Source organism: Aquarana catesbeiana, linkage group LG04, assembly GCF_042186555.1.
Source record: "Aquarana catesbeiana isolate 2022-GZ linkage group LG04, ASM4218655v1, whole genome shotgun sequence".
NCBI classification, from domain to species: Eukaryota; Metazoa; Chordata; class Amphibia; order Anura; family Ranidae; genus Aquarana; species Aquarana catesbeiana.
Window position 1 is genome coordinate 5,475,191 of NC_133327.1, and position 27,164 is coordinate 5,502,354.

At 44.4% G+C, this 27,164-nt stretch overlaps 1 protein-coding gene across 1 annotated transcript in view; it reads left to right on the forward strand.

Annotated features, from left to right (window-relative positions):
* The first annotated feature begins 4,664 nt into the window (after positions 1–4,664).
* LOC141141105 (vomeronasal type-2 receptor 26-like) overlaps positions 4,665–27,164 on the forward strand; it is a 134,603-nt gene continuing 112,103 nt past the window's right edge. The window contains exon 1 of the mRNA XM_073628813.1: positions 4,665–4,963. Within this exon, the coding sequence (XP_073484914.1) occupies positions 4,665–4,963 (299 nt within the window). The remainder of the gene's footprint in view (positions 4,964–27,164) is intronic.

A 27,164-nucleotide genomic window follows, 5' to 3' on the forward strand; every position in this document is an offset into this window, starting at 1 on the left:
AGTACAACAACGCTGTACCCAAACAAAATTTACGTCCTTTTTTTCCCACAAATAGAGCTTTCTTTTGGTGGTATTTGATCATCTCTGCAGTTTTTACTTTTTGCACTATAAACAAAAATAAAAAAGCAACAATTTTGAAAAAAACACAATATTTTGTACTTTTTGCTATAATAAATATCCCCAATTTTTTTTAAAAAAGCACATTTTTTCCTCAGTTTAGGTACAGGGTATGTATTCTTCAAAATATTTTTTGGTAATAAAAATCACAATAAGTGTATATTGATTGGTTTGTGCAAGCGTTATAGCGTCTACAAAATATGGGAAAGATTTATGGCATTTTTATTATTATTATTTTTTTACTAGTAATGGTGGTCATCAGCGATTTTTATTGGGACTGCGACATTATGGTGGACAGATCGGACACTTTTGACACATTTTTGGGACCATTGACAAGTATACAGCGATCGGTGCTATAAAAATGCACTGATTACTGTATAAATGTCACTGGCAGGGAAAGGGTTAACACTAGGGGGTGATCAAGGGGTTAACTGTGTTCCCTAGGTTTGTTCTAACTGTAGGGGAATGGGACTGACTGGAGTAAATGACAGATCGTTGTTCCTAGCTAGTAGGAATGAGCCCGATGTTCGAGTCGAACGTAAGTTCGACTTGAACATCGGGTGTTCGCCTGTTTACCGAACAGCGAACAATTTGGGGTGTTCGTGGCAAATTCCAAAGCCGCAGAACACCCTTTAAAATTCTATGGGAGAAATCAAAAGTGCTAATTTTAAAGGCTTATATGCATGGTATTGTCATAAAAAAGTGTTTGGGGACCTGGGTCCTGCCCCAGGGGACATGTATCAATGCAAAAAAAAAAAAGTTTTAAAAATGGCCATTTTTTTCGGGAGCAGTGATTTTAATAATGCTTAAAGTGAAACAATGAAAGCTTAGTTGGAACTGTGCAGGTAATGGGATTTAAATGTAGAGTCACACAGACCACACAGCAAGCAGGAAGTTATGTCAGACTCATCCAGGAAGTGATGTGCCCAATCTCTTTGGACAGAGGACCAGCTTTCCTCTGTGCAAGATTCAATCATCTGTCCATAATTTCAATGGGCTTTTTGTGACCCAGGTCCAGTGTTAAATTATAGCGCAATCATTGATCTATGGGACTCTACATTTAAATCCCTTTACCTGCACAGTTCCAACTAAGGTTTTGTGGGCCTCATATATATACACACAATAAAAGATCCTTCCGTACAACCGGAGGCACACAGTTTATTGACAATATTGAGTGCCTTCCTCTAGGCTGACGTGCTGGAATTGCCTCCTGTTGGAACGCGGCACATATCGGTTGATCCAGACGCCGCCATCCATCTGTCCCTGCAGAGGGCTGTATCTGCATGTGCACAAGACCTTGCTATTAAGGAGGTCCACCATTTCTGGTAAAGGTCCATCTTTATTGTCCCCTGGATTCACCGGTTGCTTGGATTTCCCTTCACATTCCCTTCCTCCTTTTCCACTCACATGGGCTGTGTCTAATGAACTGTGGATACGTGACTCTTCTTCATGCAATTGGTGCACCTTCATTGAACTCTCTATGAATGGACTGAACTTATCTCCACTGCTATTACTTGTATTTTTCAATGCACTAGCAATTTATGAATTTGGATTTTTTTTATTATTTTATCATATTATTATTTTTTATTATTATTTTTTATTTCCATTTAGCAATTTATGGAATTGATCACTTTTTTGTTAATTATTGGTAGCTAATATATTCACTTTATATTGACTTATATAATAACTTATTTAGTTATATTTTATTCACATTTCTGATCACTGGATTGCAAGTGCACTTAATATATCCTTTTTAGTCTATTACACCGATATTAGTGTTTTTTTTTGCTGCAGCTGCAATTCAAGGTGTTTAATTGCTTTCTAGTGCAGTTTTTTCTTTTTCTTTATACTTTTTTGGTGTCTATAGTATGCCAGTAAAGTGGCACATTTTCCCTGTGTTTAGAACAGTCCCTGCACAAAATGACATTTCTAAAGGAAAAAAAGTAATTTAAACTTACTAGCGGCTATAATGAATTGTCGGGTCTCGGCAATACAGATAAAAGTCATTGAAAAAAACGGCATGGGTTCCCCCCCAGTCCATTACCAGGTCCTTTGGGTCTGGTATGAATATTAAGGGGAACCCCGAACCAAAATGTAAAAAAAAAATTGTGTGGGGGTCTCCCCAAATTCCATACCAGGCCTTTCAGGTCTGGTATGGATATTAATTGGAACACTGCGCTACATTTTTTTAAAACAATGGCATAGGGCATTAATAATGGCGTAGGAGTCCCCCCAAAAATCCATACCAGACCCTTACCTGAGCATGCAACCTGGCAGTCCACAGGAAAAGAGGGGGGATGAGAGTGCCCCCCCTCCTAAACTGTACCAGGCCACGTGCCCTCAACATGGGGAGGGTGCTTTGGGTTATGGTTCAGGAGGGGGGTACTCTGTCATCCCCCTCTTTTCCTGCGGCCTGCCAGGTTGCGTGCTCGGATAAGGGTCTGATATGGATTTTTGGGGGGCCCCCACGCAATTTTTTTTAAATTTTGGCATGGGGTTTCCCTTAAAATTCATACCAGACCTGAATAGTCTGGTATGGATTTTGAGGGGGACTCCTATGCCATTTTTTTTTTAAAAAATTGTCGCAGGGTTTCCCTTAATATCCATACAAGACCTGAAGGGCCTGGTATGGAATTTGCGGGACCCCCACACAATTTTTTTAAAATTTTGGTTCGGGGTTCCCCTTAATATTCATACCAGACCCAAGGGGCCTGGTAATGGACTGGGGGGGAACCCATGCCATTTTTTTCAATGACTTTTATCTGTATTGCCGGGACCCGACAATTCATTATAGCCGCTAGTAATTTTAAATGATTTTGTTTTACTTTAGAAACGTCATTTTGTGCAGGGACTGTTCTAAACACGGGAAAAATGTGCCACTTTACAGGCATACTATAGATACCCCCCAGGTACAAAATTTAAAGGAATATTTCACTTTTATTGTTTCACTTTAAGCATTATTAAAATCACTGCTCCTGAAAAAACGGCCGTTTTTAAAACTTTTTTTTGCATTGATACATGTCCCCTGGGGCAGGACCCAGGTCCCCAAACACTTTTTATGACAATAAATTGCATATAAGCCTTTAAAATGAACACTTTTGATTATTCATGTTCATGTCCCATAGACTTTAACGGTGTTCGTGTTTTCTTCTGAATTTTTTGCCTGCTCGCATGTTCTGCAGCGAACCAAACAGGAGGGTTTTCGGCTCATCCCTACTAGCTAGTAGGAACTCACAATCTGTCACTCCTCTCCTCACAGAACAGGAATTTGTGTGTTTACACACACACGTCCCTGTTCTGCCTCTCGAGCCTGCGATCGTACATTTACATCTTGATACTTGTTCCATGGATAGATTTATTCTCTTCCAGAAATAATGTAAGTTTAATAATATCATGTCTGAATTTGATTCTGCAAAACAATGTCAAAACTACAATATGCATACTTGTAGTGGGTGGGGTATAACAACATCAGTCAAATGATCAAACAAACAGACTTGTACAACTTGGTGTTTACTGAATGAATTGTGGGAAAATTAACAGTGCGGATATAATAGTAAAACAGTAGGTAATTGATATTAAACAGTGTACAACACTCTATGGAACCATTACAGTAACTGACATCATGCTAGGATTAGTTCCCACACTTGACCAATAGGTGAAAGTCAAGCATAAGAGATTCCTAGTGATTAGCGAACAGGGAAATTCATTTGCACAACAAATGGGACAATATAGTCAATACAAATGCATTTATTTGTAGTTTCCTGGAAAATATAAGGTAACTACATTTTCAAAATAAAATCAGAGGACACCTTACTGCACCCACTTTTATTAGGACAGGGCAGGATTAATTGCGGTCCCTTGTAGCACAATTGTGCTAACAGTGGTAGAGACTTAAAGACTTATATTTAAACAAAACCTGAGCCAGGGCCGATCTTGGGTGGGTGCATGGGGTGCACCGTACCCTGGCACTGCAAGCTGCTGCAGAGGAGGTGTGCTGAAGCTGTGGCACTCACTTGACTTAGCAGCGGCAGCAGTGCTGCCCTGAGACCCAGTTGTCCTGTACACACTGACACTCCAATGCCTGCCCTGGTTGGCCGTCTCTGCTGCGTGCTGCACTGGTTGCTAGAATCGCCTGCCACCCGGTGTCTAGCAACCAGTGATGTCAGAGGCCGTGGCCGCCCCAGCATTCAGAGCGTGCCGCCTCTGCGCCTAGTAAACTAGCTCTATTCAGCTCGTCCATGTTCTTCAGACAGCGTGGCTCAGAGCCAGAGGGAGGGGATCAGAGCACATCTGAAGAGAGCTGCCTGAGCCTGCCTGTGATTGACTGAGCTGAGCAGCTGCCCACCTGCACTGCACCAGCATAGCACCTGCCGGCTGCCACTGCCTGACATGTGTGTCACGTACCTGGTGGAGACTGAGCTGTAGAGGGGGCTTCTCTTGCACCTCCTGGCCAACACCCCTGGTAGTGATGACAGGGAGTGAAGGACACAGAGTGGCACGAGGGCCAATGTAGCAGCTGGCACCGACTGGGCCTTGGCAGGAACTGGATGGCTGAAGAACACCGGACGGGCACTGAGAACTGGTCCCCGTATCGCTGGAGCAGCAGGCGGAAGCGAATTCGGGACGTAAGCCCGGAGGTCATCAATGGCCGGGCAGAGCAGGTACCAAGAAGTGGGGCAGAGGCTAAAACAGGATACAAGCCAGGTTTGGTAGACAGTCGGACAGTGAGTTACAGGAACATAATGCAGGAGCGGAGTCAGGTACAAGCCGGGGTCACGGGTAAGCAGGGTCCAAGGGAAGGTTCAGGTGAATCCGGGTCAAGGTACAGGAAACTGGAACAGATCAGGTTAGCAGACTCAAGCTGAAAGACCACTCAACAATGTGCATGTGTCAGTGTTCAATTTAAATAGGTTCACTTGGCGCCCGCTCGCGCATGCGCCAATACAAGTCCTTCTTTGTGCCCGTGCCTGTGCGCAGATGCGTGTCTGTCAGCCGGACTTCTCTTACACTGTGTCTGTTCTGAAGGCTCAGAATTGACCCTCTGTCTCACCCTGTAAGGAAGTTGTGCCATCAAACGCAGCCACTGTGCCATCAAATGCTGCCACTATGCCCATCAAACGCAGCCACTGTGCCCATCAAACGCAGCCACTGTGCCATCAAATGTTGCCACTGTGTCCCATCAAACACTGCTACTGTGCCCATCAAACGCAGCCACTGTGCCCATCAAACGCAGCCACTGTGCCCATCAAATGCAGCCACTGTGCCCATCAAACGCAGCCACTGTGCCATCAAATGCAGCCACTGTGCCCATCAAATGCAGCCACTGTGCCCATCAAGTACAGTCACTGTGCCCCATCAAACGCTGCCACTGTGCCCATCAAATGCTGCCACTGTGCCCATCAAATAGTACCACATCAAATGCTGTCACTGTGCCCATCAAACAGTGCCACATCCAATGCTGTCACTGTGCCCATCAAATAGGACCACTGTGACCCCCACCCGTCCGCTCGCGGTGGGACCTTGCAGCGGGTCAGACAGCGGCTCCTGTGTCCTCTGTGCGTCTCCTCCCCTCCTCCCGATAGGCGTTCAATCGTAGCGCCTGTCATTTCAGTCAGGTGATGGGTAACAGACCCACGCACCTGATTGGCTGAGAGGCGGTTCAGTGTTAGGAAAGTGAATATTCATTCACTCTTCTAACACACCTGGGTGAACTGCGAGCGCAATGCTTTGAAGCCCATGGCTCTAATCAGGTGCTTTAAAAATAAACCCCCCGCCGCTGGAATTCAGGTGCCCGGTGTCCGAAAAGGGGCCGGACGTCTGAATAGGGGTTGGCTACAGCGGCCATGGATAGATTCATGCAATGCATGAATTTATCCATTATACACAGAGGGGGGTGGATGGAGAGCGGGGGCGGCATCCGTGCGCCCTTGATGGACACACCGCCACTGAAGAGCGGTGTATACAGGTCAGGATAAAGAAATGCATGGAGTGCAGGGGTCAAGAACAAGAAAAGCACAGAGTGTACTGGCCAGAAGTAAGTAATGTACAGAGTACAGAGGTCAAGACTCAGGAGTAATTATTGCACAGAGTGCAGAAATTAGACGTGCAGAATGGAAAAATTTGTTTAGTTTCGGATAGTTTTGTTATGTTACTAATTTCATTTCGTTATGGAATTCGTTTAGTTTGGTTTCGGAATTTGTTTTGTTTCATTTCTTTTAGTTTTCCTTAAATTTTCTTTGTTTGTTTTCTAATGAATTCCAACTTTTCATAATGATTAGAATTCAGATAAGTCGGAAAAAATTCTGTGTGAAGAAATAGCTGGTTGTTAAGCAGCGGGCCCGGGAAGCCAGCCGCCCATGACCTTAACAATCATGAGTCATCATCTGTCTGCGGGCTTCCTCACTGACAGATGAATGTAAAGATTCTGGCATCGCCCGGTAATAGAAAAGTGTTAAGAAAAATGACATAGCCCCCCCCACCCAGTCCATACCAGGCCCTATTTTAAATAAAAACTGTAAAAAAAAATGGCGGGGGTCCCCCCAAAATCCATACCAGACCCTTATTGGAGTATGCAGCCTGGCAGATCAGGAAGCGCCCCCCCTCCTAAACCATACCAGGCCACATGCCCTCAATATGGGGGGGTGGGTGCATGTTGATGGGGACAAGAGCCTCTTCCCGACAACCCTGGGCTGTAGTTGTTGGGGTCTGCGAGGGGGGCTTATCAGTAACTGGAAGTCCCCTTTAATCCCATTAATCCATTTGTGATTAATGAAGTAGTCTGTAACAAGGAGGCCCCCAGTTCCCGCCCCCCCCATGTGAATGGGTATCTTGTATATCGTACCCCTACCCATTCACCAAAAAAGTATCAAAAAGTAAGGACCACAGGAAACAGATGTTGACAAATCATTTATTAAAAAACAAAAAAAAAATAGTGTCCCTTGATGTAAATCCCTTGTCAATCACGGCGCCTGCAGGACCTGAAAAACAGAAAAATGAAAAACACTCCGCCTCTGGCGAGGCTACCCACTCTGCACTTTGACAGCCCACGTCTGACATCTCATGACGTCATGTGACATCAGAAGGGGCGCTGCCACCGGGTGACGTAGCCGAGTGGCCCTCCCATTGCCTATATAAAAAACGTCAAAGTGCAGAACAGGCATATACGATGGGAGGCCTCCCAGGAAGCAGAGCATTTTAATATCTTTTCATTTTTCTGGTCCACCGGGCATCGTGCATGACAATGGATTTACATCGAAGGACGCTATTTTTTTATTTTCTAATAAAGGACTTGTCAAAAGCTGTTTCCTGTGGTTCTTACTTTCTGACAACCAGACTCCGACAACCACAGCCCAGGGTTGTTGGGAAGAGGCCCTTGTCCCCATCAACATGGGGAAAAGGTGCTTTGGGATGGTGGGGCAGAGCCTCCCCCTGCCCGAAAGCACCCACCACCCCATGTTGAGGGCATGTGGCCTGGTATGGTTTGGCGGGGGGGGCGCTCGCTCACCCCCCCTTTCCTGACCTGCTGGGCTGCATAGGATAAGGGTCTGGTATGGATTTTGGGGGGGACCCCATGCCATTTTTTTATTTTGCCATGGGGTTTCCCTTAACATTATTCTATTGTATTGCCAGCAACTTAAATGTAATTTCTTGCATTTTTTTCATTAGAAATATCATTTCTGCTGCAGCATATTCTATATATGCTATAGAAGTGCCACTTTACAGGCAGTGCCCCCCCCCCCCCCCCCCCGGCACTATGTTTAAAGCAATTTTTCATTTTTATTGTAAAAAATAAACATACAATAAAAATGAAAAATTCCTTTAAATATATTGCATGGGGGGTCCCCTTAGCCTGTCTACAAAGTGGTGCATCTGTAGCAGAACACATGCTGCAGCAAAAATGACATTTCTAAAGAAAAAAAAATGAGTCAAATCACATAAACATTGACTCACGGTTACAATTGCTGGCAGCCACTATTTAAAAACAAAAGAAAGAAAAAATGCCAACATTTTAAAAAAATGGCATTGGACCCCCCCAATCAATACCAGACCCTTATCAGAGCATGCAGCCCAGCAGGTCAGGAAAGGGGGGGTGAGCGAGCACCCCACCCCTGAACTATACCAGGCCACATGCCCTCAACATGGGGTGGTGAGTGCTTTGGTGCAGGGGGGAGGCTCTGCCCCCCACCCCTAAGCACCTTGTCACCATGTTGATGGGGACAAGAGCCTCTTCCCTACAACCCTAGGCTTTGGTTGTTGGGGATTGCAGGTGGGGGGCCTAATGGAATCTGGAAGACCCCTTTATCAAGGGGGCCCTCCGATCCCGCCCCCCCATGTGACTGGGTATCAAGTAAAACCATTGTCAATTATGTTAATTAGTCCTGGGAGTCCTCCCGTCGTATGCCTACTCTGCGCTTACACAGTTCTTATATTGGCAAGGGGAGGGGCCATCTGGCTATGTCACGTGCAGTCATGTGATGTCAGAAGGGGGTGGTGCCAACGGGGGAACTAGCCGGGTGACCCCGCCCCCTGCCTATATAAGAACTGTCAAAGCACAGAGCGGGACCAGACAGTGGATAGCCTTGCAGGAGGCAAAGCATTTTTCTTTAAATTTTTTGGGTCCCCTGGGCGTCGTGATTGACGATGGATTTACATCAAGGGACACTATTGTAGCAGGCATTTTTGTAATGCAATTTCTCCTTTTGGCCATAAGATGGAGACAGAGAGATGCTGACTTGTCCTTCCAGAAAACTGAGAAATAAAAAAAAAGCTCACTGGGAAAAAGGGGTGTGTCAGGAAGTGCTGAGGAGAATGAGGAGAGGAGAAGGACTGAGGTGAAAGAAAGAGAGCGGGCTGACAGGAGACAGAGGAGACAAGATTACTTAAAAGAGAGGGAGATATCAATGCTCAAAAAGTCTTTTGCTGGGACACAGTGACACTTAACAGTGAAGAGAGAGAGAGAGTGTAGTGAGGTGACAAGTGTGAGGAAAACCATTGAGACTGAGGAGACAGAGAGAGAGAATCTGGCAGCATCAGAGGGGGAGAAAGCCATGCTTTTCCAGAGACTGCCTGGAGACGGAGGAGTGAGGACGCCTGAGGGGAGCCAGGAGCAGAGAAAGCCATGTGGTCCACTACTATTTAGTCCAGGGACCCTACTCAGCAGCCCAGCACCACTCAGCTCAGCATAGGCGACCAACGCCTTTCAGGGATCGAGATACCCATCCGGGTATCAGGTCGGCCGCTGCCTGTTCACCTTGCGAGTTTCGCTATCAATCATATCGATCGGCCATCAGCAAGAGATCCAGTGCCTTACAACATCACTAGGAGCATCAGGAGCCTGAACAAACACCTGGGATTATCGTTGTGTCTTTGCACCGAGGATTGGTGAGAGGGTGCAAACCCAACATCCTTCTTGACACCATACTGACACTGCATGCAGACACCAATTTCCCTTTTAAGTGTCATGGGATGCTTGTTTGGAAGCTACCACCTCTAGTAGTTTGCCCTTTTTAATCTCTACCTAACAGAACATTCTAGGGGATTACTGCTCCATGCAAGCTTGTTTAAATCTACAAGGGCCCCACCGTTTGCTAGCCAAAGACACTAATATTCTTCCCCTCAGGACCTGCAACATTACAGAACTGTGTTTACTGTACTTGTGTAACCCATTTTTTTCTTTGCATGTTTTCCTCTCAAGGGTGTTTGTGGCCCAGAAGGAGCTGAGAAGTTGACAAGTTTTCTCTCCTCCTTCTCAGCGCCTTTGTTAAGGGCATATAGATTACTGCCCTTCCTTACCTGCAGTTGCTAAATATTGAAGGTTGTCTTTTCTAATGTATTAGTTATTTGTAGCAAGGTTTAACAGTGTTGTAAGTTTCCATATACTTTAAACCGTGCCAATATATTCAACTTGTTTATCACTACCAGGTGTGTGTCTATTTTTGGTGATAATCCACAGCCAGGATAACGGTATTTACTGCATGTGTTCTTAAATGTGTTTGCAGTAATTTTATTTAACCAGGTGTATCAGAGGGGTTGAGGTCATTCTTGGAGTTGAGGCAGAGATCAGAGAATCCAAATTCACCAAGCGGCTCCTTCGGGGGTGGTGCTACACTATTTTTTTATTTTTTAATAAAGGACTTGTCAAAAACTGTTTCCTGTGGTTCTTACATTTTGACAACCAGACCCCGACAACCACAGCCCAGGGTTGTCGGGAACAGGCCCTTGTCCCCATCAACATGGGGACAGGGTGCTTTGGGGTGGGGGGGCGCAGAGTCCCCTTTAACAAGGGGACCCTCAGATCCCAGAACCTCCCCCATGTGAATGGGTATTGGGTAAATCCATCGTCAATCATGATGCCCGTCAGACCTGAAAAGCAGAAACAAATAAAAACGCTCTGCCTCCTGGGAGGCCTCCTGTTGTATGCCCGCTCTGCGCTTACACAGACCTTATAAAGGGAAGGGGAGGGGCCACTCGGCTACATCACCCTGTGGCACCGATTGCTCAGGTAAAAAATATGTGTACAAGAGCTAAAATTGTTCTTATAAAATTGATTGCAAACTATTGCTACAGTATATCACTGCAGAAATGAATATCACAAATGTATTTTATATGTATTCCTAATTAAATATTCCCCATTATAAATTACACTTCAACAACAACAAATAAAACCATTTATGGTAAAACATTTTTTTTATTTTTGAAGGTGCTTATTACCTGGTGTTTTATTTCCTAATCAGTTGAAACTAACATGATATGAAGAATTTAATTCATACAATATTATAAAAGCAAGAATTACAGTATTCACTTAAGGTCTAACATTCTGTATGGACAAGACCAATTTTTACATTTCTTTGGAGAGCCTTACTATTCAACAACAACTTTGTCATTACTAATGATTTATAAAAAGTAATACATTATTATTTTTTATTGTTTTGGACAAGGATTTCTTTTAGTAATATATTCTCTTTATTTTATGAAATCCATAGACAAAAAAGTAACAAAAAATCAAACAAAACAAAAAAACAAAAAAAAACAAACAAACAACCTTTCAGTCATATTGCATCAACTAACATCATATGCAGACTATTGCTCAGCTCTTCAATAGTTTATATATATATATATATATAAACAATGTTACTTTGTACCTCTCTATTTCCCACCTGATCAACGTTTATAAACAATATTACTTTGCATCTCTCTCTTTTCTATCTATACAATGTTTATAAACAATGTTACTTTGTATCTCTCTAACTCCTGTCTAATCAATGTTTATAAACAATGTTACTTTATATCTCTCTAGCTCTTGTCTGATAAATGTTTGTAAACCATATTACATAGTGTCTCTCAATCTCCCTTCTAAGCAAAGTTTATAAACAATGTTTCTTTGTATCTCTCTAATAACCACTTTCTGACCGCCCCATAGCAGATTTACTGCTACAAATCAGCTGTTCTGTGTGGAATCATGTATATATATGTGGTTCTGCACTTCTGTGGTAGGGGGAGTGAGTGTGCTGCTTCTGCTGTGATTAGTCACAGCAGAAGCTGATCAGCAGGTGCCGGCCAATGGATGTCCACTGGCACCCGCTGATTGTTGAGGAGAGAGGCTGGATGGAGCTCTGCATGTAAAGCTCCATCCCGACAGTGTGGATGTTTTGGATTTTCCTTCCCTGCAAAGAAGGGAATACAATCCTTCACATCCCTTAGTAAATACAGCACACATCGTACACAAAACACATTGGCTAGGCACACTTTGCTGACAGCTTAATGTAAAAAAAATTGGGTCTGGTATGGATTTGGAGGGGAACCCCACGTCAATTTAAAAAAAAAAATGGAGAGGGGGTCCCCAAAAATCCATACCAGACCCATAACCAAGCAAACAGCTCTACAGGTCAGGAAAGGGAAGGGACAAGCTAGCGCCCCCCCTCCTGAACCATACCAGGCCACATGCTCTTAACATGGGGGGTGCTTTGGGGCAGGGGGGAAGGTAATGGGGACAAGGGCCTCTTATGCACAATCCTGGGCTGTGGTTTTGGGGGTCTGCGGGCCAGGGGCTTATCGAATTATAGAAGCCCCCTTTAACAAGGAGGCCCCCAGATCCCAGTCCCCCATGTGGATGAGTATGGGATACATAGTACCCCTACCCATTCACTAAAAAAGTGTAAATGTGAATAAAGACAGCACAAAAGTTTTTGACAAGTCCTTTTTAAAAAACAAAAATCTTCCCAATGTAGATCCAACATCAATCACGACACCTGTCACACCTCCACTCACAACGATCACTCCCGTGTTCTGCCTGCTCAACCGTGTGACATTTTTTAAATAGTTAAGGGGCAGGGCCACCCAGCCATGTCCCCTGTGATGTCGGAGGCCCATCCTGCAACAGCCGATGGCGTCACAGGGGGGTGATGCCACCAGGTGACGTTGCTGGGTGGCCCTGCCCCATAATGTAAGAAATGTGACATGGCAGAGCAGGCATGCCTTGGTAGTGTTTGTTGCGAGTAGAGATTTTTTCTGGGGGTCCGACAGTGGCGGCGGGCATCATGATTGACATTGGATGACTTTTTTTTTAAGGAATTGTTAAAAACTCTTGTACTGTCTTACTAGTACTGGGTAGTATGGGTATGAGTACCCCATACTCACTCACATGGGAATCAGAATCTGGGGACCCCCTTGTTAAAGGGGGCTTCCAGATTCCAATAAGCCCTCTGCCCACTGACCCCCAAAAAACAATACCCAGGGTTGTGGGGAAGAGGCCCTTGTCCCCATTAACATGGGAACAAGGTGCTTTTGGGTGGGGGCAGAGCTCCCCATGTTGAGGGCTTATGGCCTGGTATGGTTCAGGAGAAGGGTCAGGTATGGATTTTGGGGGGCACCCACACCATCTTTTTAAATTTTGGCCTGGGGTTCCTCTCAAAATCCAAACCTTGTTTTTACATGCAGCTGTCAGTGGGGAAGCCCCAGCCCACACCTTAGCAAACAGCTCTACATTGTCTGTTGAAGAAAAAAATGCAAAGCGCAACATGCAAAATGCAAGATGTAGAACGCAACATGCAAAACGCATGTAAAAACACATAAAAAGTGCCACACTTGCATTTCTGGTGAGGGTCCATTGAAGTCTATTACACACAAAACTGCTGCGAGAAAAAAGTCCCTGACCCTTTCCAAAAACACACTCTTAAAATTGCATAGATGTGAACGTGTACTATAGGAAACCATGTTAAATGGACTGTAGTGCATTTCTGCAAACTGCAAAACGCACTAAAAAAAGCATAGGTGTGAACGTAGGGTAAGTGTCACTGGTTCCAACAAAGTGTCAAAAGCGTCTGTTAATGTTAGATTGTCAGGAAAGACCACCAGAAAACGCTGACTGAAGCATCCATGAAGGAAGATGGACTATATACCACCTCCATTTCAGCTTATTACCATGGAGTGGTGAGAGCCTGTGGGCAAAATCTATTTATCCCATCTTTACATACTCTTCAACTGAGCTATTTGTGATATGCTATACCCTTTATTTGCTGAACTGTGAAGATCATTAAAGTGATACTAAAGGGGTTGACATCTGGAGACTGGCTAGGCCACTCCAGGACCTTGAAATGCTTCTTACGAAGCCACTCCTTCATTGCCCGGGCGGTGTGTTTGGGATCATTGTCATGCTGAAAGACCCAGTCACGTTTCATCTTCAATGGCCTTCCTGATTGGAGGAGGTTTACACTCAAAATCTCACGATACATGGCCCCATTCATTCTCTCATGTACACGGATCAGTCGTCCTGTTCCCTTTGCAGAGAAACAGCCCCAAAGCATGATGTTGCCACCCCCATGCTTCCCAGTAGGTATGGTGTTCTTTGGTTGCAACTCAGCATTCTCTCTCCTCCAAACACGACGAGTTGTGTTTCTACCAAACAGTTCTACTTTGGTTTCATCTGACCATATGACATTCTCCCAATCCTCTTCTGGATCATCCAAATGCTCTCTAGCAAACCTCAGATGGGCCCGGACATGTACTGCCTTAAGCAGGGGGACACGTCTGGCACTGCAGGATCTGAGTCCCTGGCGGCGTAGTGTGTTACTGATGGTAGCCTTTATTACGTTGGTCCCAGCTCTCTGCAGGTCGTTCACTAGGTCCCCCCATGTGGTTCTGGGATTTTTGCTCACCGTTCTTGTGATCATTTTGACCCCACGGGGTGAGATCTTGCGTGGAGCCCCAGATCGAGGGAGATTATCAGTGGTCTTGTATGTCTTCCAATTTCTAATTATTGCTCCCACAGTTGATTTCTTCACACCAAGCTGCTTGCCTATTGCAGATTCAGTCTCCCCAGCCTGGTGCAGGTCTACAATTTTGTTTCTGGTGTCCTTCGACAGCGCTTTGGTCTTCTCCACAGTGGAGTTTGGAGTGTGACTGTTTGAGGTTGTGGACAGGTGTCTTTTATACTGATAACAAGTTCAAACAGGTGCCATTAATACAGGTAATGAGTGGAGCACAGAGGAGCCTCTTAAAGAAGAACATACAGGTCTGTAAGAGCCAGAAATCTTGCTTGTTTGTAGGTGACCAAATACTTATTTTCCACCATAATTTGCAAATAAATTCTTTCAAAAATCAGACAATGTGATTGTCTGGATTTGTTTCCACATTTTGTCTCTCATAGTAGAGGTATACCTATGATGACAATTACAGGCCTCTCTCATCTTTTTAAGTGGGAGAACTTGCACAATTGGTGGCTGACTAAATACTTTTTTGCCCCACTGTAAAACCAGCATAACCGGTCCAGGATTTCCTATTTCTGTGCCATACCATCAGAAGTGGCTTATATGCCTGTCTAACCGAATCTATCTATATTATCAGTGCACAAGCCATATTTACAGACATGCCAGGTGTAGACGGTCCAGTATTCTAAGTCACCCAAATAGTCCCAGTCCTTCCATGCTGATTACGCATGTGTGTGTGCGTGTGTGTGTGTGTGCGTGGGGGGGATTGTGTTTGGCGCCATATTGTGACAACATTGTCAATTTCTGTATGTGTTTTTAATTGGATGCACCGGGGGGGGGTGTTATCTCTAGAAAGGTGTAAACTTCACCCCTAGTGGTTTAACTCTTTTGCTGATTTATGAATAAAGGTTTTCTATTTTTTGATAAACCATGGCTGATCCTCATACTTGCTATCCTTTTGGAGACATTTCTTTGTCTCATCATTTTTTTATAACCTAGCCCTGCTTTAAACTTATCCACAACTTTATAGCTGCCCTGTCTGGTGCGTTCCTTGGCCTTCATGATGCTGTTTGTTCACTGAAGTTCACTAACAACCCTCTGAGGTCTTCACAGAACAGCTGTATTTATACTGAGATTAAATTACACACAGTTGGACTCTATTTGCTAATTAGGTGGCTTCTGAAGGCAATTGGTTCCACTAGATTTTAGTTAGGGGTATCAGAGTAAAGGGGGCTGAATACAAATGCACGCCACACTTTTCAGATATTTATTTGTAAAAAATTTTGAAAAAAATATTTTCCTTCCACTTCACAATTATGTGCCACTTTGTGTTGGTCTATCACATATACTGTAATCCCAATTAAATACATTTTTGGTTGTAACGTGACAAAACGTGGAACATTTCAAGGGGTATGAATACTTTTTCAAGGCACTGTATAAACACTGGATAATAAATCAGTTATTACAGCCAAAAACAAAAAAGCCAATTCAAAGTTATAATAACTCATATTGGGGTGCTGCTTCTGTATTTAAGCCAAGCAATAATGCAAAAGTAAAAAAATAAATTACAAATTAAAAGTTCAGAGTGGCAGAATACTGTGTTGCTGATGTTGTATGGGATAACTGTAATGTTTTGTAATGCCACATATAGCATAAATGCATCTCCCGAGCATGAAACATTAGAAGGACCCACTCCCCACTGTTAGGTGTTTAAATTTGGCTTTTTTCATGCCATCCCAGGTCAATGCCCACCAGTACGTGCCCCGTAGAAGACGTCACGTATGACGAAACATGTAGGGCGTGGTCTCGCAGTGCTTGCCATCACGCATCCCATGTTTGCACGGGCGTTCAGCCTTTGTGTTTATGCCGGCTTTTTTAAATCTAACCTTTTTTATACTTGTATTTTTGTATTAAGACCTTTGGTCTAGCTAAGTAATAAACTCCTTACTATTACTACTACACTATTGGAGTTTTCCCCCTTTTTTTTCTCTTATTCACGGATCCTCTGAATCACGAGTCTCCCTCCTGACGCTGCAGCAGTAAGATCAGTTTTGAGTGGGTGGTGCTCGCAAATAAGACCCGGACATCGATATCCATATGTCCCTGCAGAGGGTTATATCTGCAAGCTCGTATGACCTCGCCACAGAGGAGGTCCAACAAGTGCGGTAAGGGTACATCCATTACTCCTCTCCCGCAACTATAGGTGGCTTGGAAGTGTTTCTACATCTTTCACCTTTCTACCCTGATGTGACTCATCAAAGGAACGGCTTTTACTCTTCATATACTCTGTTTTTGCTAACTTGTCTTTCATGGACTGAATGTGGTGTTTTTCAAGCGATTGGGGGTCCAATCGCACGTTTTGAACTCTCACTCCTTTTTTTACTAATTTTTTATGGAGATATGATATAATTTATAATTTTTAATTTGTTGTTTTGTTATTTCTCTGCACTGGGATTTAAACATACTACAGCTCCGGGTATTATCCCAAGGAGCTTTTCAATCGTAAAACCTCATTACATGTTATATTTATGCTAGCGCACAATTTTAGTTTATATGGTTTTTTCACTTTATGGATATTTGAAGTATTTTGTTGCAGCTGCACTTTGCGAATTTAAGCATTTTTATTCACTTTGTCTTACTCATTAGCGCAGGTTTTTCCACCAATTTTTCAATGCCCAGCACCCCATGCCCTTTGTTTGACAATCCTCTTCCTATCAGCCTTGAAAATTCCCAGAATTTATTTCACAATTCAACCCCCATAGAATTCAAACAATTTTCGGATTCGAGTTTGCAATGTTCACACATCGTGATGGGTTCAATGAACGTTCCATGAACTGAACACAAACACATTTGCTCATCCCCAGTTTATCATAAAAAGGCCACGCTGTGGAGTCCTACAAGGTTCAACCCTCTAATCCCTGTAAACAGGTGGGAGAGCTACTCCACTATTGGAACACCAAAACCACTCAAAATCAAAATGGATGATGCTCAAACCCTATCTATGTATAAACCATATGCATTAAATAATTATCTAAATCCTGGAATAATATTGATGCCACAAAAAAGGGGGGTAGGGCAGAGAGAGAAGATGAATATGGATGTGAGAGTACTCCCATTCATATACAAAAGTCGACCTTTATTGCAAAAATATATAAAATTCACATATATCACAAGACATATTAAAACATGTTCCAGCCAACCTGCTCCTACTATCTGGCTCTTAGATGTCAAGATATGACTTTAGAGTTCTATAGGCCTATCAATCCAACATTAGTGTTTCATATATATTAATGCATATCCTTCAACTCGTGGTGGGTGGTCACCCATATTGCATATGTATTGATCATATGGAAGTCCATCAATCAAACAGCTATAAGATTTTAATCAATCGCGCGGTAAAAGAAGAAGCAAATTTCTTTCATAGATGAGTTCATGATGTATCTACAGTCCTTGTACAGTCCAACAAGTGTATTTCCTTTTCAAAAACAAATTATTGTGAAAAGAACATTTTGCCTTATGATTTTCTTATATGACTTTGTATAGGCTCCTTAACCATAAGTTACCATAGTGGGCTTGCATAAGAAAGTTTGATCATTCGTAATGACAGTAGAATACACTGTGCAGTCATGCTGGTTGGTCTGCTCAAGTAAACTGGGAAATCAATTTTTTTGCATGAAGCCAGTGATTTAAACACCTGTGGTCCAGAGAAGGTAGATTACACATGTAGGTATGTCCCCTCAGGGATATGTAGCATCTTACCTCCCTCACACAAGTATATATAGATCACTATTGAATATATATGTGTAGTTCCTGGTCCAGAGGAGGTCACATAAATGGAAGATGGACATCAGAGTGTTATTCTTCCCCCGCAGGAACATGTATAAGATAAATTCACAAAGGAGGTCCATCAGCACATGATTTCCAAAGGAGTAGCATATTGTTCATTGGCATATATTCATTTGTACATGTTATTATATATCCACTCAATTACTTGATCAAAGTCGCAGACCATAGTATTAGTCCAATTCAATAAGCTCTAAACGTTGCCCAGACTGTTAATTGGTGTTCCTCATATACATGAGTGTTCATAAAGGTAAGTCTTTTAAACAGCACTAAGTATTTATCCGACATTAACAGATATAGAAAGGAGAAATTCAACACAGAAAGTTTAAATTAAAAAAAAATATATATACTAAGTATATATTAAGTACGTCACTGACTCAGCTTAATTATAACTGGGGTTCCTGAAGCCTTAAAAAAATGCATACAGAGTAAATTAAACCAGAGAGATTTAATAAGGGGCTTCAAATGGAACACACACTGCGGAATAGGTACAAAGTTGTATTGATATAACAATCAGATATCATTTGGCAAAATAGCCAGAGCAATTAATCAGAACCTTCGCCAATAGAATGATTAAAACTTAATGGCAATGTTGTCTTGATTAAAAAACAGCCCGGGTTCATCAGAACACTCACAGTCACTCCACATATACACGGGGATGGCTGATAGTTCAAAGCCTGAGATAAGGCATCCAGTAGCACCAATTTGAAAGAAATATTTTGTTCAAGGATCCCTTGAATTCTATAACACACAGAGGTGTCAAACATTGGAAGCAGGCATATTGATCCGAGGAAACAGCCACTGTGATATTTAGCTACAAGAGCGGATATATGCTATCCAGAGATAATCGCATGTGCAATTGTGGGTGGATATAGAGTCTAGATGTTAGCAACAAATAGATTCACCATGGGGAGATATATGGGGTGAGCTGGAAGTGTCTCTTGTAGCTAAAGTTGCAACAGTTGATTACCGTAAGAACTTATAAATGCAATACAGAAATGAAACACTGTAGTGGCGGGACTTCAGCATCCCATATCAAGATCTCACCCACACTGAGCTCCAAGATGGATGCTTAGCATAGGAGCTCCGTTTGTCTGCTGGAAATAATCCGCCACAATCCGAGCCCACCGGCACCATCCACAGCCACAAACACCGTCATCGCCTCGGCATAGACCCGCTGCACCTTAGCCCAGCATGGGCTACAACAAAATGGAGGCGGCGCGTGGGACCAAGGGCCTGATCACAGGGCTGGAGCGCACAACAGCAACTGTTGTGGGATGCCATCCACATTCTCCCTCACAGCCAAGCCACACAGCGAATCCTCCTCTGGGACATCCAGCCCCTCCACACGGAGTCCAGCTAAATCAAAACCGAGGAGAGACTCTCCAGCCAGGCCGCAGGCTGACCCAGCAATGGAGGTAAGCTGGCCATAACACAACACCTCAGTCCAGAACACACATGAAAGAAATGCTGCTCTCTTTAAGATCATCGCTGCAGGCTGACAAGGTCAGAGGGATCAACAAGTGCCAAAGAGAAGTACACGCCATAGGTACCAGGGTGAATCATGTAGAAAGCAAGATGCAGGAATATACATCCTCATACAATATGATTGTAGAGGCCCACACAGCACAGGGAGAAGATATAACATGGATGAAAGATAGAATCACAGACCTTGAGGATAAATCCAGAAGGAACAACCTCAAACTGCGGGGCATCCCAGAGTCTGTTCCCCCTAACCAACTCCTGCAATATGCCCACACCATGTTCCACCACACTAGTGCCAGAACTGACAGCACAAGACCTTATTGTGGACAGGATCCATAGGGTCCCCAAGCCGTCCTTTCTCCCTGATGAAACCCCCAGGGACGTATTAATGAGAGTTCATTACTACCATGTAAATGAACAAATACTGCAAGCGTCACGCAAACCAAAAAAATTTCTCCACAGTACGCCAATATACGGTTACTCCCTGACCTCTCCAGGCATACCTTACAAAGACGCCGCAACCTGGCGACAATCACTAAGGCGCTGAGGAATCACAAAATCCTCCAAAAGTGGAAATACTCAGCGACACACTCTATCACCCATAATGGGGTCACTATATTGGTCTCAACACTGGAGGAAGGGATAAGGGATCACGGCTCTACGAAAATGGGATATACTCCCAGACCAGGCCGCACAATATTCATCTCCAGCAGGCCCGCAATCAATTCAAAACGAATGTCAAGTAGCATCCCACAAGCGCTCACAAAAGAAAAGTGCCGGTGGAAACTCATGAATATAGCACACGACTACACACAAATTTCTCCAGGGACAGGAGATAACAGTTTATTTCACCTCTTCCCCTCCAAAGATCCAGTAGCAACTATACCTGCACACGGATCCGTTCTAAGATCCACTTCTTATGTTACCCATGTTGACTTTCTTTTTTTTTACCCTTTGTTCCTCTTGTTGTTTATTCAATATACACAGCCATGTACGAAGCAACTTATACATATCTAATGAAGACATCCAACATCAGACACACCCTTCAATCTGGACCGAACCATACCAGAGCGAACCTTGCGGACGCAGTACCTACACCATACGATCATACAACAAACTGCACCACCCCTGCAATGATGATTACATGCCTTTCAATTAATGCCCGGGTCCTAAATCACCCCACTAAAAGATTTTCCCTGTGGAAGGAAGCTTGCAAACAAAGAGCAGACATCCTTTGCGTACAGGAAACCCACTTCCAACTACACAAAACTCTGCATTGTTCACACAAGGATTATCCGCATATATTCCTGGCCTGCACACCCAACCACAAGAAAGGAGGAGTCCTACTCACCATAAAAAAATTTTTGTGCTTCCAACCCAAGGAGATATTTCTGGACAAAGGAGGGAGATATATGATCGTCACTTGGAGACTTCAACTCCAATCACTACGATCACTTATCCGGCGCTTAGGAAAATTAAAAGTGAAGTAAAAGAGCAGCTGCTATAAAGAAAAAAAATTCCGAAACAAGGGAAGCAATCAAAACTATGATTTTGAATAATTTTAATCAAAAGGTAATCTTTCAAAACTTCAGCAGCGCTAAAGATTTTAAATAGAAGCTTAAAAATCTGTATATTCAGCTGAAAACTGGAGAAGCCATAGTGCTTTACAAATAAAAGTTCATATGTGATTCATCTGTTATTTAAAACTGGAGAAGCCAAAGTGATTTGCAAATGAATGTTCATAAGCTATTCATCACTTGTTTAAAATTTCAACACTCGATACATCTAGTGCTTGAGATTCCTCTAGGAATTGCACTCACCAAAAAGAAGATCAATCGAAAGCCTTGTGATGTATGTGAAGTGGCTGGGATCACTGCCAAATGAACATCAATCCAATCCACAGTGACCGATCAGCAAATAGGGAGGCCAGCTGTCAGGAAATGTTCCATCCGCTGGTAATAGCTGTCATTTGGCATGCAGTACTGAAGTCCACCAGCAGGTGTCTCCTGGCAGTTTGGAGCTTTCAGGAGAGCTTTTCCCTGCTGATGTTATGTCATCTTTGGGCCGCAGTACTGGTGTCCACCAGCGGATGGATCCTGGCAGTGTGGAGCAGACAGTACCTCCTACAATCAGGTGTCACTTGAGGCCAATCACAGGCCTATAAATACCCAACAAGCACTCACATGTTTGCCTTGGTTTCTTCCTTGCGCCCTGGCCTGCTAGCTTGTGATCTGATCCTGATTCTGAACCTGTTCCTGTGCCCTGAACCTGTGACCCGTGTATCTGATCCAGTCTCCCTGTCCCGATCCCTATCCTGTCCCACCTGTTACCTTGCATCCCTGCCTGCAGTCTGATCCATCCATCCTCTCCCTGTCCTGTGTTCCTTACCCCAGCTGCTGATCTCCCTGTGTATGACTTTGGCCTGGCTTACATTTATGTCTCTGGAACATCCCCTGTCCATCTGCTGATCTGCTGAGTATGACCCTGACCTGGCTATTGTTTATGATCCTGTTATTTCCCATTTATTGTACTTATCTGTCTGTTGTTATTTGTGGGTCTCTCTCTGTTGGTTGGTTATTACACTGTGTCATATTGGAGGGGGTTGTACTTACTTTAATAAATTATTATATTTTCACTTATATACGTTTTGGTGTCCTCTGTCGCAGATCACACGGTTCTGGTCACACCTGTTCAGGACACCAGCACTCTTGTCTTCTAATTCACCCAAATCCAGTCAGCTGAAAGCTACCCTTAGTACTCGGGCAAATAAGGAGAGAGGAAGCCTCATAGTGTAAAACTGTAAAGCTTTTAATAACCGAAAAAAACATATCTTTTACATCTTGATACAATTAAAACAAACAAATTACTTTGGCAGGCAGAATAATAAACAATAAAGTCCAAAACATTACTTCAACACACCTTAGTCACGCTATACTTCCCGAACTCCCACCAACTTCGATTTATAAAGAAGGTACTCAAGAAAGCAAACTCTATGAAATATGGTAATATCTTAATATGTGGGGACTGGGAAGTGCGACTCGAACATTGGCTATTCGCCCGTTCGCCGAATAGTGAACAATTTGGGGTGTTCGCGGCAAATTTGAAAGCCGCGGAACACCCTTTAAAAGTCTATGGGAGAAATCAAAAGTGCTAATTTTAAGGCTACTTTCACACTGAGGCGTGCGGGCGCTGGCGGTACAGTGGCGCTAAATACAGCGGCGCTTTACCGTCATAATAGCGGCGCTAGTGGGGCGGTTTAAACCCCCGCCACTGTGGCGCCACTGCAGTGGTGCTTTGCAGGTGGGTTTGGAGCGCTCCCCCATTGTTTTCACTTTTTAGACCTTGGGGCTTTCACATTGGATTGCATTGAGCGGCTCTTTCAGCGCTATTTTTAACACTTTAGCGCCTGCAAATCGCCTCAGTGTGAAAGGAGCCTAAAGGTTAATATGCAAGCTATTGTCATAAAAAGTGTTTGGGGACCTGGGTGCTGACCCAGGCGACATGTATCAATGCAAAAAAAAGCTTTGAAAACAGCCGTTTTTTCGTGAGCAGTGATTTTAATAATGCTTAAAGTGAAACAATAAAACTGAAATATTCCTTTAAATTTCGTACCTGGGGGGGCTTGTAAAGTGGCGCATGTTTCCTATGTTTACAACAGTCCAGAGCAAAATGACATTTCTAAATGAAAAGAAAGTAATTTAAAAGTACTAGCGGTAGCACTGGCAGCTATAATGAATTGTCGGGTCTCTGCAATACTCATGAAAGTCATTGAAAAAACGGCCTGGGATTCCCCCACAGTGCATTACTAGGCCCTTTGGGTCTGGTATGAATATTAAGGGGAACCCCGAACCAAAAAAAAAAAAATGCATGGGGGTCCTCCCAAATGCCCTTCAGGTCTGGTATAGACATTAAGGGCAGGGCCGATCCTACCCGGGGTGCGCAGGGTGCTTTGCACCCGGGCGCCTGCAGAGGTGGGGGCACCATAGTGCCAGAGTTCTCTCCTCCCTCCTTCTCTCCTTGTGAGTGTCCGTCCAGAACACTAGTGTGAGCGTAGGGCAGCCCGTCCAGCCTGGCAGTGCTCGGGGAGAGGGGCGCTCTTCTTCCTGACATGAGGGTTCTAGTCAGTGGCTGCTGAGTGCTGATGTGCGGGAATGAATTCCTCACACTGGGATCCCGCACTGTCTCCACCAACTCCAGTTGGAATGCCTCCCCCTCCTCTCTCTATCTGGGGCTGCAAGGAGAGAGAACCGAGGTGATCACAGTGTTCAGTGTGCTGTGTGTGGGAATGGTATCCCCAGCACACCTTTACATGTGCTATGGGCTGCCCCTGCTAGGACATGTTTTATGGAAAGATAGATTACATAGGATACACAGGCCCTGTCCCTTCCTGCACCTCAGTAGTCCATCTACAGATATGATGTATAATGAGATGTACTAAGAGCTCTTTCACACTGACAGTGCGGGGGCGTTGGCGGTAATGCGCTGCTACTTTTAGTGGCACTTTACCGTTGCTTTAGAGGTACATTTAACCCCCACTAAAGGGTTCAAAGGCGCAACTGAGGAGGCGCTTTGCAGGCACTGCCCATTGATTTCAATGGGCAAGGGCGCTTTAGGAGCTTTAGGAGCGGTGTATACATCGCTCCTAAAGCGACTCAAAGAAGCTACTTGCAGGAATTTTTTGGACGTCGTGCCAGTGCTTTGCTCCAGTGTGAAAGCATTCGGGCTCTCACACTGGGATTGTAGATAGGGCTTTTTCCAGGCACTATTTTTAACTCTGAAGCGCCTGAAAAACGCCTCCAGTGTGAAAGGGGTCTAATGGACCATCTCCTGTACTATGTCTGCAGTAAGGATGAGCTCCAGCGTGTTCGCAAGCTGCACGTGCAGAGCCCGCCAGGAAGTTGGCACTGCACAGCGCTAATCACAGGCAGTGAGACATTTCCGGTGAGACATGTGCGGCTGCAGAGATTGGGAAATGTGTCACTGCCTGTGATTAGCGCTGAGCATTGCCGACTTCCTGGTGGGCTCTGCAAGTGCAGCTTGCGAACACGCCGGAGCTCATCCTTAGTCTGCAGTCTCGGACCATCTCCTGTAGTATGTCTGCAGTCTCTGACCATCTCCTGTACTATGTCTGCAGTCTCGGACCATCTCCTGTATCATGTCTGCAGTCTCAGACCATCTCCTATACTATGTCTGCAGTCTCTGACCATCTCCTGTACTATGTCTGCAGTCTCTGACCATCTCCTGTACTATGTCTGCAGTCTCTGACCATCTCCTGTACTATGTCTGCAGTCTCTGACCATCTCCTGTACCATGTCTGCAGTCTCTGACCATCTCCTGTACCATGTTTGCAGTCTCTGACCATCTCCTGTACCATGTCTGCAGTCTTTGACCATCTCCTGTACCATGTACGCAGTCTCTGATCATCTCCTGTACTATGTCTGCAGTCTCTGATCATCTTCTGTACCATGTCTGCAGTCTCTGATCATCTCCTGTACTATGTCTGCAGTCTCTGATCATCTCATGTACTATGTCTGCAGTCTCTGACCATCTCCTGTACTATGCCTGCAGTCTCTGATCATCTCCTGTACCATGTCTGCAGTCTCTGACCATCTCTTGTACTATGTCTGTAGTCTCTGATCATCTCTTGTACCATTTCTGCAGTCTCTGACCATCTGTTGTATTATGTCTGCAGTCTCTGATCATCTCCTGTACCATGTCTGCAGTCTATGACCATCTTCTGTGCCATATCTGCAGTCTCTGACCATCTCCTGTACTATGTCTGCAGTCTCTGATCATCTCCTGTACTATGTCTGCAGTCTCTGATCATCTCTTGTATTATGTCTGCAGTCTCTGACCATCTCCTGTACTATGTCTGTAGTCTCTGATCATCTCTTGTACCATGTCTGCAGTCTCTGACCATCTGTTGTATTATGTCTGCAGTCTCTGATCATCTCCTGTACCATGTCTGCAGTCTCTGATCATCTCCTGTACCATGTCTGCAGTCTCTGATCATCTCCTGTACTATGTCTGCAGTCTCTGACCATCTCCTGTACTATGTCTGCAGTCTCTGATCATCTCCTGTACCATGTCTGCAGTCTCTGACCATCTCCTGTACTATGTCTGGGGGCTCTTTCTAACAGATTCTCTAACAGAAGCCCTCTCTGTCTGCATCAGAGAGACTCCTCTCCAGGTCTCATTAGTGTACGCTCTTCCTATATTTTCTTTATTCTTAAAAGATCATGGGAGGATCCCAGGGTAACGAAGAGTTCTTAGGGGAACATCTCTGTGTTTGAGTCGTTGCCATAGAAACATTTGTAAAGGGGAGGATTTGGTAAAATGACCACGCCCACGTGGGGGCGCCAGAAATATTTCTGCACCCAGGCGCCTGTGACCCTAGGATCGGCCCTGATTAAGGGGAACCCCCCGCACCAAAATTTAAAAAAAAAATGGCGTGGGGGTCCCATAAAAATCCATACCAGACTTATCCGAGCATGCAACCTGGCAGGCAGCAGGAAAAGAGGGGGGGACGAGAGAGCACCCCCCCTCCTGAACCGTGCCAAGCCACATGCCCTCAACATGGGGAGCATGTCCCCATGTTGATGGGGACAAGAGCCTCAACCCCACAACCCTTGCCCGGTGGTTGTGGGGGTCTGCGGGCGTGGGGCTTATCGGAATCTGGAAGCCCCTTTAACAAGGGGACCCCCAGATCCCGCCCCCCCCTTTGTGAAATGTTAATGGGGTACAAATGTACTCCTACATGTCACAAAAAAAGTGTCAAAAATGTTAAAAAAGACAAGGGATGGTTTTTGACAATTCCTTTATTAACGTCTTCTTTTTTCCCCGCTTCTTCTTCCATCTTCTTCTGGTCTTCATTCAGTTTTCTTCCTCCATCTTGTTCTTCCCCCACTTTTTCCTCTTCTTCCTCCGATCCTCTGCTTCTTCCTTCGGTCTTCTCGTCCGCATCTTCCTCCGGTGTCTTCTTGCCCGCTGCGCTCTCTGGACGATCAGCATCCATGAGAGGTTCCCGCAATGTGAAGCTTCTGTTCTTCTGACAGCTCTTATATTACTGAGGGCAGGGCCACCCAGTGACCCCGCTCCCTCAGACTACGGGGACTTCACGGGGACTTCACTATGGCTTTCCCAGTGAGGTTAGAGGGGGGCAGGGTCACCCGGTTCTGGGTGGGACCCCCACGCCATTTTTAAAAAAAATTTGGCGCAAGGTTCCCCTTAATATCCATACCAGACATGAAGGGCCTGGTATGGAATTTGGGGGGACCCCCACGCTTTTTTTTTTTAAATGTTGGTTTGGGGTTCCCCTTAATTTGCAAAGAGGGGACACAAATAGAGAAGAAAAAATGCTGCTCACCCCTATGAAATAGAAACAAAAAGGAGGAGTTTCCCCGGGTTGGGGTTTTTAGACAGCACAGTAACAAATTGAGTCAATGATATATGAAAAATTTAGATGTATTTATTTTTACAAAAATTACATGACATGAAAGTTAAAACAATGAGCTC